This window comes from Hordeum vulgare, chromosome 7H, assembly GCF_904849725.1.
Source record: "Hordeum vulgare subsp. vulgare chromosome 7H, MorexV3_pseudomolecules_assembly, whole genome shotgun sequence".
Classification (NCBI taxonomy): domain Eukaryota; kingdom Viridiplantae; phylum Streptophyta; class Magnoliopsida; order Poales; family Poaceae; genus Hordeum; species Hordeum vulgare.
The window spans coordinates 142,048,032-142,068,212 of NC_058524.1; the positions used below are offsets into that span (position 1 = coordinate 142,048,032).

The window sequence follows — 20,181 nt, forward strand, 5'->3', positions numbered from 1 at the left end:
GGCACTTCTTGAAGTCCATCTGTTGGGTTCAAGGAGTTTATATGTTGACCAAGATGTTATTCAAGGTATTATCCAAAGAATGGTCATAGAAACACTGGGTTGATCAAGACCTCAGACAAAGAATAAATCAAGATGATCAACACACAAAGCGTATAAGATGTACCAAGAGGGATCAAGTGATCCCATGGTATGGTAAGCATTGTCCATTACGTGTTTGTGTACTAACCCATGGTCTTTGTGAGACTCCTATGTGGGGGTTAGGTGTGTTTCCATTGGGCTTGCGTCAAAAGGAAGATCTCATACAACCCATGAAGGATGACGTCAAGTGGTGATCGTCATCAAGATTGTGGTGTGCAAGTTCAAGTGGATCAGCACGAATATATCATTGAAACTATTGTCAATGATCATGTGTTTATAAGGACAATCTCATGTGCTAACAAGGACAAGATCAAGATAAGCATTCCTGAGCACTACATGCTTGATTCTTGTGGATGTTCACATGGTGGACAGGACAAGATCAAGATAAGCATTCTTGAGCACTACATGCTTGATTCTTGTGAATGTTCACATGGTGGACAAATGAATATAAATACATAAGCTAGGCTTTCCACATTGTGTATGGGAAAGCTACTTGAAGACTTCATCATGTCCTGCTTTCAACTTGAGCCAAGAAGGAACAACAACATCAAGCTCAGGTGAAAGGGCTAACTCAAAGGTATCGGTTCCTTTGACGTTAGTGGTGCGGAGTGATGATCAGCGAATAAAAGTATACACTCAAGTATGGATCATCAGTACTCTTTTATGATTCTTGAGTCCTTAGGGATCCCGCACTATTAAGAGGGGATCACAGGTTTTGCGATGAACTTGCTCAAACTACAGCATCACTTTCTGCTCAGACCACATCTCCACTGTTTTGTTGTTATCAGAAAACAGAACCAGTGCCTCGGACATCCGGCTTCCTCCGGACGTCCGAGGACCGGACGACTGACTAGTTCGGAAATCCGGAATCCTATACCAGAGAAATCAGAGCCATATAACTCGGACTTCCGGCTACCTCCGGACGTCCGAGGCCCGGATGTCCGGCCAAGTCCCGGAAATCCGGAAGCCTGCACCAGTAGAAGTTGTGTTCTATATATCGGAAATCCGGCTCCCTCCGGACGACCGAGCGCTGGACGTCCGACACCCGTCGGAAATCCGGAACCTACCACCAGTAGAAGTTGAGCTGTATAACTCGGATTTCCGGTCCTCTCCGGACGTACGTATGCTGATAAATTCAAATATGTTCAGGCACATCTACAGGCCTCGGACGACCGAACCCTGTCGGACGTCCGGTCGCTGATGAATTCAGAAGAGTTCTAGTCATGCCTAAAAGTCCCGGACGTCCGGCTCCTCGCGGACGCCCGGATTCCGACAACTGTCGGACGTCCGGACCCTGTGTGACTTAAAGTGTCCCCAACGGCTCTTTTTCTCTCTCCACTATAAATACCCCCCTCCCACTTCGTGAGAGGGTTACCCAACACAGCCTTATCCTCATAAGAACACACTTCCACCTCACACACATTTGCTCACTTCAAATCTTAGATCCCAAGAGCATTTGTGAGCCCCTTTGAGAGTTGTTCCAATCAAAAGATAGATCTTCTCCCTCTCCTTCTCTCAACCAAAGTGATTTGTGATTTGAGCAAGTTTTGAGCATTCCCCGTGATCTTATTACTCTTGGAGGTTGGAGACTCCTAGGCGGTAGGAGTTCTTCGGAGAGGAATCAATCCGTGTGATTTCCCCCGGAAAAGTTTGTGAGGGTTTGGAAGCCACCTCAAAGGCTTACCATTAGTGGTTGAGAAACGCCTTCGTGGTGTTATCTCAAAGGGAGAATAGGGTGAGCCTTCGTGGCGTTGGTGTGCCTTCGTGGTAACATCCACCTCTCTAACGGTGACTAGCTTCCCTCCAAGGAAGTGAACATCGGGATACATCTTCGTCTCAGTGACCTTGGTTATCCCTAACCCTAACTCCTTACTTGTGGTTTACTTGTGTTATTTGAGCATACATACATTGCATATTGCTTGTGCTCATTATATTGTGTTGGACATTTCTTGTACAAGATTAATCATTCAAGCATATCCTCTATATCCACACGTTCATACTTGCAGCCCGTGATATATCGTGTTGATATAGTGTGATCTAGTATCTTGTGTTGTTCACCTACTTGTCGTGTGATATAGCTCAAGTAAGTTTGTGTAACTTACTTGTGCTTGTTAGTAACTGTATTGTGTCCATCTTGGTAGATCGTGTTGTTGATACACGTTGCAGTGCCTAGTGCATTTAGGATTTGTGCTTGACAAGTACCCTCTTAAGTTTATTTCCGCATAAGGGTCAAGCCAAATCTGAAGAAGTTTTTAAATAGCCTATTCACCCCCCCCCCTAGGCGTCATAGAGGTCTTTTCAGTTGTGCCTTATTCAGTTTTCTTTAGAATCCCTAAAAATTCCAGAAATTTTCAGAGATAGAAAAGGGAAAAGATGAGGAGGTTCTTAAGAGGCTCATCAAGCCGTGACCCCAAGGATGATGGGAGTGAGAAGAAGCCCGAGTATTTGGTTCCTCGAGTCACAGAAGTTCGAGCGTGCGAGTGACCAAACGACGTGTTCTTACGCGCCGCTGGAATTTATGAGGACTTTTATCACTTGGTGGAAAAAGCTTGCCTCACCGCCTTCGTTGAAGATAAGTGTCCGCAATACCTCCTCCTCACTAATATCTTTGTACAAAGCTTTAACTTCTATCCGAGGAAGAATCCTCCTATGGTTGAGTTCAAACTTTATGATATCCCCCAGTGCATGTCACTCCAGGATTTTTGCAATGTTTGCAAATTACCTTACGTTGGGGATATTCATGAACCTCGTCCACGGGACTTGGAAGCTTTCATCGGTACAGTTGTTGTAGGAGAGGAGAGAGGAGTGTCTTGCGCTAGAGCTGCTAGCATTCATTTTCCCGTGCTTCGGTACTTCTCATTATTTGCGGGAAAATGTCTGATTGGCCGTGGGAAAGCTGGGTCACTTAGTTCCCCAGATCTTGCGGTCTTGCGCGAAGCCCTTTATTACGATAAAACTTATAGCTTGGGCGCTATAGTAGCTCAACGGTTGAACCTGAACCGTTCTAAAGGTGTCGTCTATGGAGGTATCTATGCTACTCGTCTTGCCAGACACTTTGAGATACCTATTAGACTGGAGGAGGAAGAAGAGGTTCTTCTTCCCGAGAGATATCTAGATTAAGATAGCATGGTTCGCCATGACTTTCTTGATAGAGATATAAATAGAAGGATGATTTATAACCTGGTATTTAGTCAGGGTACTCGTGAGACTATTACTTTGCCTGCTCCTTGTTTGTTCAATCTTCATGCAGGCAGGTACACTATTATGCCCTCGGACATCTACGCATATTGGGGCCTAGCCCAACCACAGGTGCCCGTGCCCGAGCCACCAGTCGAGTACCAGACGCCAGTTTATCAGTGGGAGCCGGAGGAGCTCACACAGCAGTGGCATCCTCAGTCCACTCCGGAGTACCCCGGAGCTGGTTATTTCCCTCCTTGGGAGTAGACCAAGTTAAGCCAAAAGCCTAAGTTTGGGGGAGTACGTGTTCTCACCGGCTTTACATTCTTGATTATGCTTTCACTTTGTTCGCCGATGTTCACACTTTGCGACTGTATCATCCATGCTAGTTTATTTTCTTTTTCTCGTTTTCTTTTCGTGTGTCTGTCTAGTTTGAGAAAAACCCAAAAATATTTTCTTTTTCTTCCTTTTCTTGTTGGGAGCTTTCCCGTGTAAATAGTTTTCTTTTTCTTTGGGTAAAGGTAAAAGACCATGGTTACAATGTTTAGTGGCTCCTGCATGCATACATGTTTAGTTTTCATAGAGCCATATTACTTTATCTTCTCCTTTGTGTTTGCCTGCAGATTCCAGCTTTAGTCCAATGCACGAGCACACTTATTATTGTTCACATCGTTCGGTTATGCAAGTGAAAGGCAATAATGACGATATATGATGAAGTGACTGAGCCTGGAAAAGCTGGTATGAACTCGATCTATTTTGTTTTTGTCAATATGACTAGCTCATCATGCTTGATTGAGCTTTGTTGTGTGGGAAACATGTTTGCAATGACAACTTAGAGATCATAGTTGCTTATGCCATGCTTACTTAGCTAGGAGCTTATGATGGTCTGTCTTGGTTGCCCACATGAATGTTGAGATGACTATGATGTAGTATGATAGGATGGTATCCTCCTTTGAATGATTCAAGTGGCTTGATTTGGCGCATGTTCACGCATGTAGTTGAAACAAAATCAACATAGCCTCTATGATGTTCATGTTCATGGTGATTTATGTCCTACTCATGCTTGCACTCAATGTTAATTAATCTCAATGCATTTTGATGACTGTTGTCGCTCTCTAGTTGGTCGCTTCCCAGTCTTTTGCTAGCCTTCACTTGTACTAAGCGGGAATACTGCTTGTGCATCCACTTCTATAAACCCAAAGTTGTTCCATATGTGTCCACCATACCTACCTATGTGCGGTATCTACCTGCCGTTCCAAGTAAATTTGCGTGTGCCACTCTCTAAACCTTCAAGAAATAATCTGTTTTGCATGCCCGAACCGCTCATGTGGTGACAGGGGGCTGTTGGTATCTTCCATGATAGGCGTGTTATCCTCGATATGTGTTTATTCACTATCATTCACGAGAAAGGGACCGGTAATTGGAATTCCCAGTTCCATGCTCAAATTGAAAAGATAATTGCAAACAAAACTCCCCTTGGATTGATGTTGGTATGGACGGTACCCGAGGATTCGGCTAGCCGTGGAGTGTGATTGATTGGTGGTGGGGGAGTCAAAACTTTACTTTTCTGTTTGGGAACCGCCTATAGCATGAGTAGCATGGAAGATATTGAGAACTCTTGGTCATTGCGTTGACAATGAAAGCATGCCACCCAAAATTATTATCTCTGTTTTCAAAGCTTGAGCTCTGGCATCTCTGCAAATCAATGCTTCCCTCTGCGAAGGGCTTGTCTATTTATGTTCCTGTTGAGTCATCCTCCTCTTACAAAAGCACCAATTTGAGAGCACCTCTGTCATTTTTATGCTTTGCTTTTAACTGTGTTGAGTATGACTGTGACTGGATCTTCATTGCCTTGAATTACAATGTTTAGTCAGCCCTTGGTCTTTGAAGGTGCTCTGCATTTATGTTTTGCGGTCTCAGAAAGGGCTAGCGAGATACTACCTGTTCGTACTGCTTCATGTTGTTTTGATTGAAGTGTTGACATTTGAGGCTTATTATTATTTGCTCGCTAGTTGATTATGCCATTGATATGAGTTTACCGTGAGACCTAGATGTCATTTGCTTATGTGGTTTGCTTGAGATCTTGCTGAAACTCTGGATATGAGTTAGACATAGTTGCAACAACAAGATCAAACAGAGTTCGTCAAAGTATTTCTTTTGTCTCTTTCAGTTTGTCAACTGAATTGCTTGAGGACAAGCAAGGCTTTAAGCTTGGGGGAGTTGATACGTCTCCATCGTATCTACTTTTCCGAACTCTTTTGCCCTTGTTTTGGACTCTAATTTGCATGATTTGAATGGAACTTACCCGGACTAACGTTGTTTTCAGCAGAATTGCCATGATGTTGTTTTTGTGCAGAAATAAAAGTTCTCGGAATGTCCTAAAAATTTACGGAGAATTTTTCTGGAATAAAAGAAAAATACATGCGCAAAGATCCACTGGAGGAGGTGGACCAGTGGGCCACAAGCCCACAGGCCGCGGCCACCCCCCTAGGCCGCGCCGTGAGGGCTTGTGGGGCGCACGTGGCACCACCACCCCCAAACTCAGCTCTATATCTTCCGTCTCGCCCGGAAAAAAATCATAGAGAAGGTTTCATCGCGTTTTACGATACTGAGGCGCCGCCACCTCCTGTTCTTCATCTGGAGGGCAGATCTGGAGTCCGTTCGGGGCTCCGGAGAGGGGAAATCATCGCCATCGTCATCATCAACCTTCCTCCATCGACAATTCCATGATGCTCTTCATCGTTCGTGAGTAATCTCATCGTAGGCTTGGTGGACGGTGATGAGTTGGATGAGATCTATCATGTAATCGAGTTAGTTTTGACGGGGATTGATCCCTAGTATCCACTATGTTCTAGATTGATGTTGCTACTACTTGGCTATGCTTAATGCTTGTCACTAGGGCCCGAATGCCATGATTTCAGATATGAACCTATTATGTTGTCGCCAATATATGTGTGTTTTAGATCCTATCTTGCAAGTTGTAGTCACCTACTATGTGTTATGACCCGGCGACCCCGGAGTGACAATAGCCGGAACCACTCCCGGAGATGATCATAGTATGAGGAGTTCATGTATTCACCAAGTGTTAATGCGTTGGTCCGGTTCTTTATTAAAAGGAGAACCTTAATATCCCGTAGTTTCCATTAGGACCCCGCTGCCACGGGAGGGATGGACAATAGATGTCATGCAAGTTCTTTTCCCTAGTCACGTATGACTACATACGGAATACATGCCTACATTAGATTGACGAACGGGAGCTAGTTACATATCTCTCTGTGTTATAGCTGTTACATGATGAATCACATCCTTCATACTCATCCATCACCGATCCACTGCCTACGAGTCTTTTACTACTGGTCCTTGCTACGTTACTTTGTCCAGGCTTGTCCCTTGCTACAAAAGGGGTTGGGCCACTTTGCTGCTACTGCTGTTCCTTGCTACTTTGATATTACTTGTTGCAAGACCCCTTTTCGACACCGTTGCCGGGGAAGAATAGTTCCCCATCCACGTGCAACTTACTGGCGCCATTGATACAACAGTTAGGAATAGTCTGTCGTCAACAGATCTGTTTCTGGCACCGTTGCTATCATACTACTTTGCTACTGAACTTTGCTTGCAGACACTAATCTTTCAAGTGTGGTTGAATCTGACAAACTCAGCTACTAGTATTTGAGAATATTCTTTCGCTTCCCCTTGAGGCGAATCAACAAATTTGGGTTGAATACCCTACCCTCAAAAACTGTTGTGATCCCCTACACTTGTGGGTTATCAAGGACCGACGGCTGGATCGGCGTGGCGAATAGGTCGTCGTAAGCCTTTACCTCGGCGCGCGGAGATGGACTGATTGATGCCGACAATGCCGGGAGTACGAAGGATCTGCACTTGGGCTCTCCTCTCGGCCCTTGGCAGTGCAGCAGCGGCCGCCGGGGCAGCAGCAGAGCGCCCCCGCCGGGGGCTGAAGTTTAGGGGAGGCCCTCGACCGCTTCCCAGGGGATGGTAGGGTGGCATTGAGCTGCTTCGTGGCTGCTACCAAGAACTCGCCCAGCGTCCAGGAGAGGCATGTGGCCGGTCGGCTGCGCGGTCGCCGCATGGTGATCGGGGGCGAGGCGAATCTGCTTCGCGTTGGCGCGCGAGAAGCGGCAGCAGGGGCGTCACCAACGGCGCGCTGCCGCTGCAAGATGGAGAGCGGGGATGGGCCGAGGCGGCCAGGGGCCTCGACAGTCGTGGGGGGTGCCCAACGGGGAGAGGCCCAGGCGCAACTGGCGCGTGGGAAGCGGGCTCAACAGGGGGCGCCCCAGATGCGGGCGGGGAAGTGGGCGAGGGCCCAGGAACCGCGGCTAGCGAGGCGGCAAGGGCATCCCAGTTTCCCGCCCGTTCCACAACGACGCAAGCGCGGGTCCGCGGCGTCTGATCCATGACGCAAGACGGGTCCCGCACAACAGGAGTGAGCGGGGCGCTGCTTTGCCTCGATCGAGCGGCAGGCATGACTGGCGTGCTGGGGTCCACGGGCTGCGAATCAGGGACTTGGTTGAGGAGGAGGAGATCCCGACAGGGCGAAGGATCAGCCGTCGCAGGAGCGGTCCCGAGCGCATCCACCTCGGGCGCGGGAGGGTCGCGCAGGTTTGAAACGGCAGGGGGAATGTGGGCGCCGATAGCCAACCGCGGCCCGCCAGCTGTCACCGAATCGGAAGCCGCCCTGACGCCGCCCGAGGGTTGCGCAGGCAGGTACGCTGGCCCCCCGTCAAAGCCCCCTTTGGCAGGCCGATGACGCGCTCCTTGTTTCCTTTGTGGACGCGCTGACGGAAGCCTGCGGGCCCCTGCAGTCTGGGTCAGGCCAGCATGCCCAGCCTGGCAGGACGAGCAACTTTCGGCGGCGCCGCCGTGCATGGCCAGGAAGCCGCCGTGGCGATTCCATCAGCGCGGCCGGGACGACGCTCCTGCTAGGCCGGTGCATAGATGGCCATGCCATCCGCGCGGCCGACCGGAGCCTCGCCGGTGCGCCTGCGCTTGCCGCCGCGTCGACGCGTGCGCCCTGGAGCGGGTCCCTGGCCATGACCCTGGCCACGCCTCCCGCCCTCGCCGGCATCGTCCCCATCGGGGCCTCCGGTGCCCTGAGGGTCGCCCGGTGTGGCCCTGATCAGCTCTGCCTTGGTGAGTGCGATCGAGATGGGGTAGGACAAGGTCCGGATGGCGGGAGCTTCCGAGGGCACACGGGAGGGCAGCTGCTCGACGATTGCCAGAACCACGGCGCGCCGGATGTCAGCGGGGTCGCGCGCTCGGCCGGAGAGGCGGAAGACGGCGAGGTCGGCGCGCGAACGCGTGCGGGGATGCAGCCGCTCGATCCAGCAGCTCGCGCCCAGCACGTGCTCGGCCGTGGAGAGGTGCCACGCGTCGGCGGGAATGCCCCGAAGCTCCAACTCCACGCGGTATCTGAGGTCATCGGCGTTGGCATGAGCCAGCTTGCACCATGGCCGCAACAAAAGCGCGAAGCGGGGCTAGCAGAGGAAGTGTTCGCCATTGAGCCGGCGCATGGTAGCCAGGGAGGAGAAGATGATGAGGAAGTCCTCTAGATGATGCGCGTGCACTGTGAGGTCGCCCTCGGCGAGGTCCAGCGAACTGAGGAATAGCTCGACCACCTGCTTGCATCAGATATTTGAATTAAAGGGAGTTTAAAGCCCCAGACAAGGCCCAAAAAAATGTGTGTGCATTCTTATGAGCCCGCTCCTATAGGAAATCTTGCATGAGCTTAAAGCTCATCTTATTTCACTCTGAGGATCCATCTTCTTTGTCTCTCCATTATGTCTCATCATTTCAAAATATCCAGAGGCATCACTAAAAAAAAGTTCTGTGTTTTAGGATCTTGTATCATCAATGGTATGTAACATCTCGGTATTTTCTTCTCCAATTCCTATGTTTTCTAATTCTTGCCCGGGAAATACTTACGGCGTCAATTTGCTTTCTGTGTTACATAATATAGTTAACCATCATGTTAACTAATCCACTACAGAAAAAACTAAAGCACATTTTGAAGTCCCTCCGATCCATACTAATTATCGCTGATTTAGTACAACTTTGTACTAAATCAGCGATTTTGTACTGAATCAACGACAATTAATGCAGATACAAAAAAAATAGCTTTTACCAAATAAAAACTGGAACAAAACAAACATTCCAGTAGAACAATAAAGCATACTTCTTGGCAACAAAGGAATCTTGAAATACACAATTGACAATTCATCCTTACAACATTTGGCAGATTGTTAGCAAAAGCCAACAAGTTTAAGTTGGTAAACAGCTCAAGTGACCGAACTATGCTAAGCATTGCACATAAATCGTAACATAAAAATGGATGTCCTCTGTATACTTCTTTTGCATTGTAAGGCAGTAAGAGCAAAATTCAGTGAACAAATACAGCCTATATTCAGTTTAATCCTATACAGTGCATTGTTTTATGTGCACTCAGTAAGAAAACTATACAAATAAAAATAACAAATTTGCTCAGATCTATTCTGTGCATGAGACAGAAAAACAAAAATAGAGGGAAAGTACTATTCTAAATCATCATTCTGTTGTCATGATCGCACATCGTCCCGATGTCTGAAATATTGTCAATTGTGGTTAAGTTGGAGTTGGACTATCAGGCAAAGAATTCAAACAGGAGCCTCTGAAGTACTAGTATCATCCGATGGCATGCTGGACCCTCCATCAGGCAATGAATTCACCTCTTCTCCTTCCGATGGTGCCACTATCGAAGCGGAATCCTCTGAGGCGATATCGGAAGCAGCATCTGAAGCCGCACAAGATGATTCTGACTGTTCCGATGTTTCAGGCTGCTGTGGTTTTTGCAGGCTCCAGTACATGATGCTAGCAGTCAATGTAAGGATCATTTTCTGATTCACCTGTACGAGAATTAGTGTAACATCGTTAAGGTAAAAGATAATTATGTATTTGATCTTCAGAGATATATAGCACGTTGTTTAATTCATAGCAATGGCTCATTACCTCAATGATGTCGTCTGGTAACAGAAAAACAGAGCACCCGAGCTTCCGCGCGACACTGATGATGTATGTTGCATTTAATTTCTTCTCATCATCTGCAACAGTCAAAGGGTATCCATGAATAAGTACGAAGGAATTGCGAAAGAAAGACGGGACATGATTTCATTCAGTTCCCATTATACGTCAAAAGAAAACACATATAACTTCTTTTTGTGGGGGAGAACACATATAAATTAAGTTATAAGATCAGCAGGGAAAAGAAAAATTGATTCATCCGTGGACCAAGAACACACCATCTACACCCTTCGATACAACCTTCCAGTTCACAACCCTTGGCAGTACAGCACTGAGAAGCTCAAGGAAAAAAATTCCACTTGATAGGTTCTTGTCCTGAAGCAAAGAGAGAATTATGAGGGTTTGATGGACAGATAAGACAACTGATATGGCAACTGGTTCTTGTCCTGAAGCAAAGAGAGAATTATGAGGGTTTAATGTCTTTTGTGAAATATTCTATTACACTTATTAGCCCCCTCTTAATTTTTCTGCAAGCTCCACTGCTGCTGAAAGGTAATGTGCAACTATAAGAAATCACCTTAAAACTTTCCATTCGAGAATTTCTCCCAGAAGACTTCACTTTGTTATTCGCCCAACTCAAGATATCGGCATCGGTTATTTCTTTTCCTTGAGACCCTTGAGAGTGGAATCTTAGTTTGTTTAACAGCTGGAGGATATTGAATCTCATCAATTGCCATAGAAGTGCTGAAATAACACGTGAGATGAAACTTAATATGGCAACTCCGTATAAAACAGAAAATAGAAGAACGAAGGATGATCTTAATCATCAATGATCACAATGCACATTACTATTTTGTATGACAGTTGAACAGCTATCTATCAAAATGCAAATTTTTGGTAAAATTAACTCACCAACAATCAACTTCTTGTTTCCCTGAACAATATCATTTCCAGCTAAATTCACCAAGGAAAACTTCAGCTCCTTCCCAATTTTTATAACTTGATTACAATTCTCCAGTTTTCTAAATGGCATTTTTATTGGAGGTTTTGTCGCTAGCTTCCAGTTGACAGATCCTGGAGAGACTTTGTCGAGCACTTCTAGTAGGACCCACCTGCATAGACATTTACATCACTCGTCTATTCCAGATAAACATGACCTGTCTCTGTTGAAAGCTTACCCAGTTCGAACATCTTCAAACACATTGTTCACGTATGTCGCAACTCCAAGGCTGTTGATCCACATTCGGAAGGCTCTCTCTTCTCGGCACAATATAACCTCATCTTGCGATGATGTTTGTGTGAGTTTAACCTGTCTGGTGTCAGTACTCAAGCCATTTCTGCATGTAAAAAACCGTTCTACTTTGGTGAACATGAAATGGCATCACAGAACCATTTAAAGATATGAGAGCGTGTTCAGTACGCAGGCGGTAATAAAAAAGACAGGCTTGATAACTAAGGTTCCTACAAAGAGTAGACAAGTAATTCTTACCTATGCTGGAATATTTGTGCAACAAATGCAAGGTTAAGATTTGGGGAGCCCTCGGTAATATCCTTTGGGCTCAAGTATCTTTTGCAGCCCAATTTCTCTGCTTGGTTAAGTACCAATTTCGCTCTTACGGCAGGATCCTTGGTCTCAAATGTAAGTACAGAGGAATGCTCTGGAGCAAGAGCTTTGATAAGATAGGCGTAGGCTTCACCATCCTGTACAAGCCTACCTTGTAAGATAATTGATTGTTGAGCATCTAATAGACTAATGGAGCAGTAAATGAAGACATTTTTTTGTTGGTGCCACACATGAAAAATATGTTTCTTTCATGCATGAGATATTGCTGAATTTGTGCAACGAATCTAGAAGGATTACACAATTTCGATATTAGAGATTGCAGCAGATAACGTATTCAGAATTTTCTTCCGCAAAATAGTGTTTAATGCATGCAACGCTAAGTAGTACTTATATGTTTCTCAGGTGGTTCCCTTGAAATGAAGAGGATCAAACATGGCGTCACACATAAATCATGGAAGAGACAATGCTATTTGCTGCGTGAACCTTGACATCTGAAGAGAAGTTGCTGACAGTTTTCTTGTAATCAACTCTCTTCAGATGATAATTCATCCACTGAAGCAGCAACTTTTCAGGTGATAAGCTCAGAACTTCATCTATATCCTGTACAATAATAAGTTAAATAAAATTTTATATGTTCAACACAAATATATTATGTCAAGAAACAACAATACATAATTGCAAAAGCAATACCTTGCTGTCATCAAAAATTTCCACCAGCTGTGGTGTCTTCTTAAGATTTAGATCAGCCAAAAGTTGTATCTACTTACATGAAAATATATATTAAATAGTGCAATAGGACAGTTCTACACATCTTTACATAGTCTGCATCATGGTAGCATACATTGGGGATTTCAGGATTCACCTTAATAATTTGAGATATCAATCCGAGAACTAGATGAGTCTGCAACATTAAGCAATGTAGGGCAAGTCATTATTACCATATCAATAGTTAGAATAGAGATGTACCGCAACAGGTGGTAAGAGATGAATCCATACCCTTCCTTCCACCAAGTCTTGAGCGCCAAGATTCACGACGGTACATCCAATAGCCTTTGCAGAGTTGAGGCACAATGTATGATTCTCATTTCTCTCCCATGGGTTAAGGATCCTTTTCTTGTTGATGGCTCTCTCATCAATAGTCCCCGGTACCGCTACGTTGATCAACTTACTGACCGTTTTATCCAGTGACCATTAAATAAGCAAGCATTAGACATGACTGTCATAATAATAGTGCATCATTTATATGTTACTATATATTTATAAAAACCAACGCGACACACAAGTGGGAACCCCAGCATCAACATCTCACCAGAGCACAACCCCGTCTCTGACGAGGTCGAACAAATCATTGCCCGCAGGATCCATCGGCAAATACTTCTTCAGGAAAGGATCGTTGCCGAGGTACGCGTTGATGTGCGCGACGTAGGACGACTTCTCTGCCTGGTTGGGGTTGTGGATCAGCGTGGTGGTGCTCGACTTGAGGAACGACCACGAGTTCTTGCTCCCGCTCGCGCCCGCCTTGGAGCTCACCCTCGCCTCCAGGTTCAGGTACTCCTGCATGAACCACAAAATCAAGTGCTCCTAAATTACCACTTGAAAGAACTTTGAGTGATTGCCGGGGACGATCGATGTACCTGAAGGAATTGCTCGAACTCAATCTCCTGGTCGCTGTCGGGGTAAACCTCCGACAAGAACGCAGCAATCTCCTCCTCGGAGACAACCTCGTTGAGCCCCTTCAGCTTCTTCATCAGGCCCGGCAGGTTCTTGGCCGTGACATGGCCGGACTCCCTCTTCAGGGACACAAACTGCAACGACACGACACAATTGCATTTGGGGGTGGAATCGCAATGGGCATAACGGAACGCAATTGGGGATTCAATGCAGCGGATTCGGGCGTGACCTTGGCCTTGAGCGATCGGAGCTCGACCTGCGTGAAGTGGCCCTGCAAGGAGGGGTCGGAGACGACGACCCCCACGAACCCGGACATCTATCCGTCTGTCTCCGGCGGGGAGCCCAATTCTTGGAGCGCCCTAGCGAACGCCGCTGCGGGTCGCGCGGGCCTCAGATCAAAAAAAGAGAAAATGCGGGGGTCGATCGTCTCGTTCGCGCGCGCATTGGGGGATCGAATTGACGAGGAAGGGATCGCCGGACGAGCACGTAATCGATGGCGATGGCGGTGGCGGTGGTGCCGAGGATGCGGGCGGTGGCGGTGGTGCGGCACGGTCGAATTGGTGGGAGATGTTCTTGCTTGCTTTGCGCCAAATCTTTTATTTTTTTTCTCTCTAGCTTACGATTTCGACGATGGGGAGTGGCTTTTGTTGGGCTCCGGATTTTGTGGGTCCAGGGACGGTAAGATGGTGGGGACAAAGGATGAATCTCTACTTTCGTTTATTTGAAGTGTTCTTTTGTCGAATACTTTGATTTTGCTATTTCACATCTACCCCCTCCGTTTCTAAATAATTGTAGTTAGGAAAAATTAGTCTAGTTTTCCTCAACTACTAGTCTAGTTTTTCTCAACTATAATTATTTAGAAATGGAGGGAGTAGATGTGAAATAGTTGTCTCACATCTAAGCCCAGAGCCATTGGATCTCACTCTGCTTCAAGATTCACGCAAATGTAGTCAAATCGACCATCTTTTTTGACTGGTTTTTTTAGGGGAAAGCTCAGGCTTTATTGATGATAATTCACATGAAGTAGAATACAAATCGGATCATGCAGGTTGGTCTGAGATTAAGAGAGTGGTTAGCTAAACTATGGGCCCCGTCATTAATGATTTGCCTTTAAAAATAAAATTATAACAAAAATTTAACAACTTGAAGTTTAATTTTGAGATGATGGAGCCGTATAGTCCCTGGTTGCCCAGTTTAATGTTGGTCACCACCTGCTTGCAATTTGAAGAGATAACAAAGTCATGGACTAGGAGATCCTCTGCAAGGGCCAACACCTCTCTCCAAGCAATCGCTCCAAGCGTAGCTGGATCAATATGGTCATCAATAACAAGAGCTGGACTACCAAGCAAGTTGCCAGCATGGTCACGACAAACAACAGCACAAGAACCATCACGGTTCCATAGCACAGCTCCATCAGCTTTTCCAAAAAAAGCTCCATCAATGGGTATTTTAGCATATCACGTTGGTGATGCACTTGACCTCGTATGAATCTGTCTGGGTTACCGGAAAGCTTGCTGCATGTTTATTTGATTCTTCTTCTGTATTAATTCAAGCTCGAATATGAAGTGCTGGATCAACATGTGGGCCAGCTTCCTTCAAAAAAAACATGTGGGTCAGCTTGAGGGCTTTGGCTGGTGCGCGTTGTGGCCGCATGATGTCATGTGTTCAGGTCGTTGTTAGTGCGCTGCCGGGCCGTGGTTTTTTTTTCCAGGCTGCTAGGCGTTGTTTTGTCTCTTTTTGTCGGGCTGATATTTGTATTTTCTACGCTATAGAGAATAGAAAGCGTGTCAACGGACGTCATATTCGAAGAATCTGGTTGTTTGTGTGCCCCACTCTCTATTTGGGCACTTTCTCTCCCTTTCTCTGTTCCTTTTGTTTGAGTTGTTTTTTGTTGTTCTTCTTCTCCTTTTCATTTCTTTTTTCCGGTTTTCTAATTCATGATATTTTTAGAACATGAACATTTTTTGTAGTGTGCAAACACTTACTAAAATTTATGAATTTTTAATTTGTGAACAATTATTTAAATTTATGATTTCTTAAAATTGATGAACATTTAAAAAATATTTGAACATGTTTGCAATAATATATGTTGTAGTTTTTGGCGCAAGCATGATCCCGCTTCATTTTGGTGTGGTTTGTCTGATCTATTCTTTGTAATCTTTGCGCAAATTTGACTTTGTTGAGCATGTTCTATGTCGTCGTGTCCAATCTATCTTTGTTCTCCTTTTTCATTTTTTTTCTCTTTTCTAAAATTTATGATTATTTTTAAACAGATTTAGCAATGTCTCATCTAAGTTCCTAGCCGTTCAACCTATTTTCATTTAAATGTTGTGCTAATCTTGACTTGTTTTCTCACGTGTGTCTCTTGTCTTCCATACGTCTTGAGTCCACTTGTGATTTTCTTTGCACGTGCATATTTTGTTGGGTTGTTTTCGTGGCATGATCTCAGGACCCGTTTCTTTTTGGCATGCGTGGTATAAGTTGAAGATTCGAGTGGCCATTGTTTCATTCATCACTGTCTCTCTTCATTTCCGTGTTATGTAGGGATTTTGTGTTTCTATGATTTTCATCTAGTAATCTGTTTTGTCCTAGTTGCATCTCTATTACTAACATGCAACTCGTCCATCTTTTGTGTTCCAGTTGCAAATCCATTCCTTGATATGTAACTCAGTCTGATCCATTTCTCATTTCTATTGCAAGCACACCCTCTTGACATGCAACATGGGATCCAACCCTTTTTGTTTCAATTGCAACTCCACCCCGACATGTAACTATGGGCCTGTCTTTTATGTTGTCCAAGTTGTAGGGGTGGGCATAAAAATCGATGTACCGAATACAAAACCAAAACCAGAACCAAAAAAACCAAAATTTCGGCCTACAGACAAATTCGTTTTTTAATTCTAATAACCAAATGGAGTTTTGTTTTGGTGTTCGCTTCGGTTAGACCGAATAAAACCGAAATATATGTTAGACTCGTGATTCCAGCGGAACGAACGGCGCAAATGCACCTCACCGATGCGCTAAGTAGGCCTCCAACTCAAAATAAAATAACACTCCTAAGTAGGCTTGCCAAACGAGGGAGAGAGCAACTAGTTAGCGAGCAATCCTTCGGAAGCCTCCCAGCTATCACTCTCGTGCGCCACCACTTGGCGCGTTCTCAACTGACGCCACGTGTCGCGCTCTGAACGTTCCCTTCGTATTTTTTTTTCGCACGTGTTTTCGGCTTTTAGAGTGGGGGTTTTCTGGATTTTCTGGTGTTTCGGTTTTTCACGGGTTTTTCGTAACTTTTGGACGAAAAAGAAATTTCAACTTTTTTTCGCAAAAAAACCGCGTTTTATGTTTCTTATGGAAATAACATGTTTTCTGTTTTTTTCGAGAGGCACGGTTTTGCTTCCGCGAGAGGCACGGCCGTGCCTCTCGGAAAGAGAAAAAAAGACGCGTTTTCTGTTTTTTACGAGAAGCATGATTTTGCTTCCGCGAAAGGCACGTTTTTGCGTTCGCGAGAGGCACGCCCGTGCCTCTCGGAAAGGGGAGGAAAAAACACATTTTTTTGCAAGAGGCACAATTTTGCTTCCGTGAAAGGCACGATTTTGCCTTCGCGGGAGGCACGTCCGTGCCTCTCCCGAAAGGGAAAACGCGTTTTCTGTTTTTTTTTTGCGAGAGGCATGGTTTTGCTTCCGTGAACGGCACAGTTTTGCCTTCACGAGAGATACGCCCGTGCCTTTTCCGAAAGGGAAAAATGTGTTTTCTGCGAGAGGCACGGTTTTGCTTCCGTGAGAGGCACGGTTTTGCTTTCGCGAGAGGCATGGTTTTGCCTTCGCGAGAGGCATGACCGTGCCTCTCGGAAAGAAAAAAAAACGCGTTTTTTTTCTATCATGTGAGGCATGATTTTTTCGTCCGGTTTTTTTCTTTTGGTTTTTTTGAAGAAAAAAAATGTTTGACAAAACCTATCAATATGGGATCTAGTTTTGAAGATCTCGATGCGAGAAAGCCAATGATGAAAATGGTTTGAGATTTGGACGCACGGTTTAGGAGATAAAACATTTTCAAAATACGGATATACGAAAAAAAAAGAAAATTTACAGGTTGCGACAAATGGGGCACATGCAGTGTGTCACTTGTCGCAATCTGTGGAGGTAGAAGTAATAGTTGAAAGGTACGGTAGCTGATTTCGAAGAACCAAGCTGGCAGTCACCAGGAATCCCACGTGCTAGCATGCAAAAGAAGGCCTGATTTTTGTCGGCCGTGCAATGCAAAGTTCAAAGAAAAAATCTATTTTAAACCTTGAATTTATACAGGTAGGACGAAATGAACCCTCAAGTTAAAATTCCGGTCGGTTGCATCATAAACTGTGTAATCCCAGTCTAAATCAAACCCACGTCGTTTTAGATAAAAGAACAGTGACCTGGCAAGGATTCATTTCATGGGCTGACCCGTTATAGTTTTTTTCGTACGACTTGACAGAGAACAGCTGACCAATGGGTTTTCAGGCCACATCGCATGCGTTTCACTGTCTTTGTTGCTGCGTTGTAGCTCCAATTTTTTTTACCTTGCAGGGAATCTAACCATGGATCTCTTGTTACAGGCTGCACTCCGCAAACCAGCAAAGCAAGCGAGCATTTCGGATTAATTGTAAGCATCAAATATTTAAGAACCAACCCACAGGGCAGCTCTGAATGGTTTTCTAAAAAAATGAAATATTTTAGAAAAGCATGCCATTTTTCAAAATCACAAACACTTTTTCTAAAACCGAACATTTATGAAATTCCCAAACAAAACTGGGCAAATGCGAATATTTTTAAACTCCCCAGTAAAATTTGATAAAATATATTTTTAAACCTGTCCGCTCTACTTAATGTAGCGAACTAGAATAAGTTACTGCAACGATATTTTTTCTTTGAAAAAAGTGTGCTTTTTTAGAGCGTACATTTTGGAAATGTGCAAACATTTTATGAATTTCTGAACAAATTTTTAGAAAAGTGAAAAAAACTCTTCAATTTATGAAAAAATGTGTTGAACAATTTTTGAATATGCATTGAACAAATTTTTTTAAACTACTCGTGATTTTTCTCACAATTTCTTCACGTTTTTACAAAATTCATTAATTTGTTCAAGTGCTTTTTTTGCCAAATTCATGAACATTTTATTATTTCCGTAAACTATTTCAAATTTCTGGGAAAAAAATCCCGCTCATCCTTTGCAATCCCGGTTTGACAAACAGTCTCAGGGTTTAATTTAGACCGGGATTGCATAGTTTAGGATGCAATCGACAGGGATTTCGAGTTTGGGGTTCGTTTCGACGAACATCTACGAGTTCAGGATTTAAAATGGACTTTTTCCAAGTTCAAAGCCCACCGTGTAGCGACAAACATCAGCAGAAGTACGTTTATTTAGTCCCATCTTGCGCAGGTAGAGGACAGCGGACGAATAGCTCAGCTATAAGAAGGTGCGGTGTGAGAGGGTGAGTACATGCAGCCATATGATAGCGGATAAAATCATTGTTCTAATTCTTTTGATAATCTTTATCATAAAGTGAAGTCGATATGAAAGTATTTTATCGCTCCATATAAAAACGTCTAGGTAGATCGCGTTGCAGATTATATGGAAACGCCAGGGTATTTGGCGTTTCTACCCAGGCTAGAAATGTCAAGTGGCTTGACGTTGCTGACCTTGATTTTGCAATCTTGGCTTTTATTTCTTCCTTGTCGAGTGACAATCTCTGCTCCAGGAACGCCAACCCCCATTGCGTCGTTGCTTCTGCCTCAGCGCCTTGTGGTCCTAACCTGCTTGTTGACAATCTCTAGTCCAGCAACGCCAACCCCCATGGCGTTTCCAGCCTGGGTCGAAACGCCAAATACCCTGGCATTGCCATATGGTCTGCAACGCGAGCTAGTTCGGCGTTGGAATGTGGAGCAGAAATGCAAAGCTAGACTAGCGTCTCTACGTGCAGCAGCAACACCATGGGCTGTGGCGTTTTTAAAAGGGTCAAATCATGAAATACTTTCAGATCGAGTTCAGTTTGTGACACAGATTGCTGAGAGGGTCAGAACAGTGCAAAACCCTCTGATAGCCACTCAGTGTAAACCGTGAACCGTCGGTTTCTTGTTTTATGCAACCATTTTTGGTTAGATTGTAATAACCGAATTTGCAAATAAACCGAATATCACTAACCGAATTTTCGATTTAAACCAAATGCTCAGGCCAACCAAGTTGCAAGTCTAATCTCGAAAAGGAACCATACCCTCTTTTTGCTAGTTGCAAGTCCACCCTTCATATGAAACTAGGGGGCTACCCACTTTTTTCTTCACTTGCTACTCCACCCCTAACATGCAATTGTGGGGTCACTTTTTTTATCCCAGACGTAAGTCCATCCTCGATATGCAACATTGGGAGGGGGTCATTTTTCGTCCAAGTTGCAACTCCACTCCCGACATGCTACTATGCTCTATTTTCTTAGTTCCAAGTCCATCCTTGGTATGTAACTAGGGGAGGAGGGGGGCTGAGCATTTTGTGACATTTGCAAGTCCACCGCCGACATGCATCTCGGTCCGACATATTTTTCGTCATAGTTGCAACTCCAACGACACACAAACTTTGTGGGCAACCATTTTTTGTCC

The 20,181-nt window shown here is 44.9% G+C and overlaps 1 protein-coding gene across 1 annotated transcript; it reads right to left on the reverse strand.

Annotated features, from left to right (window-relative positions):
- Positions 1-9,722: 9,722 nt before the first annotated feature.
- On the reverse strand, positions 9,723-14,141 carry LOC123412411 (fimbrin-2-like). The gene is made up of 14 exons (XM_045105351.1): positions 13,794-14,141; positions 13,528-13,698; positions 13,203-13,447; positions 12,890-13,061; positions 12,756-12,794; positions 12,584-12,652; positions 12,377-12,493; positions 11,819-12,030; positions 11,508-11,666; positions 11,242-11,441; positions 10,907-11,073; positions 10,608-10,704; positions 10,318-10,409; positions 9,723-10,214 (listed from the first exon to the last, which is right to left on the reverse strand). Exons 1-14 carry the CDS (start codon positions 13,878-13,880, stop codon positions 9,966-9,968), a joined length of 2,076 nt encoding a protein of 691 aa, XP_044961286.1. The 5' UTR covers positions 13,881-14,141; the 3' UTR covers positions 9,723-9,965.
- Positions 14,142-20,181: the final 6,040 nt, after the last annotated feature.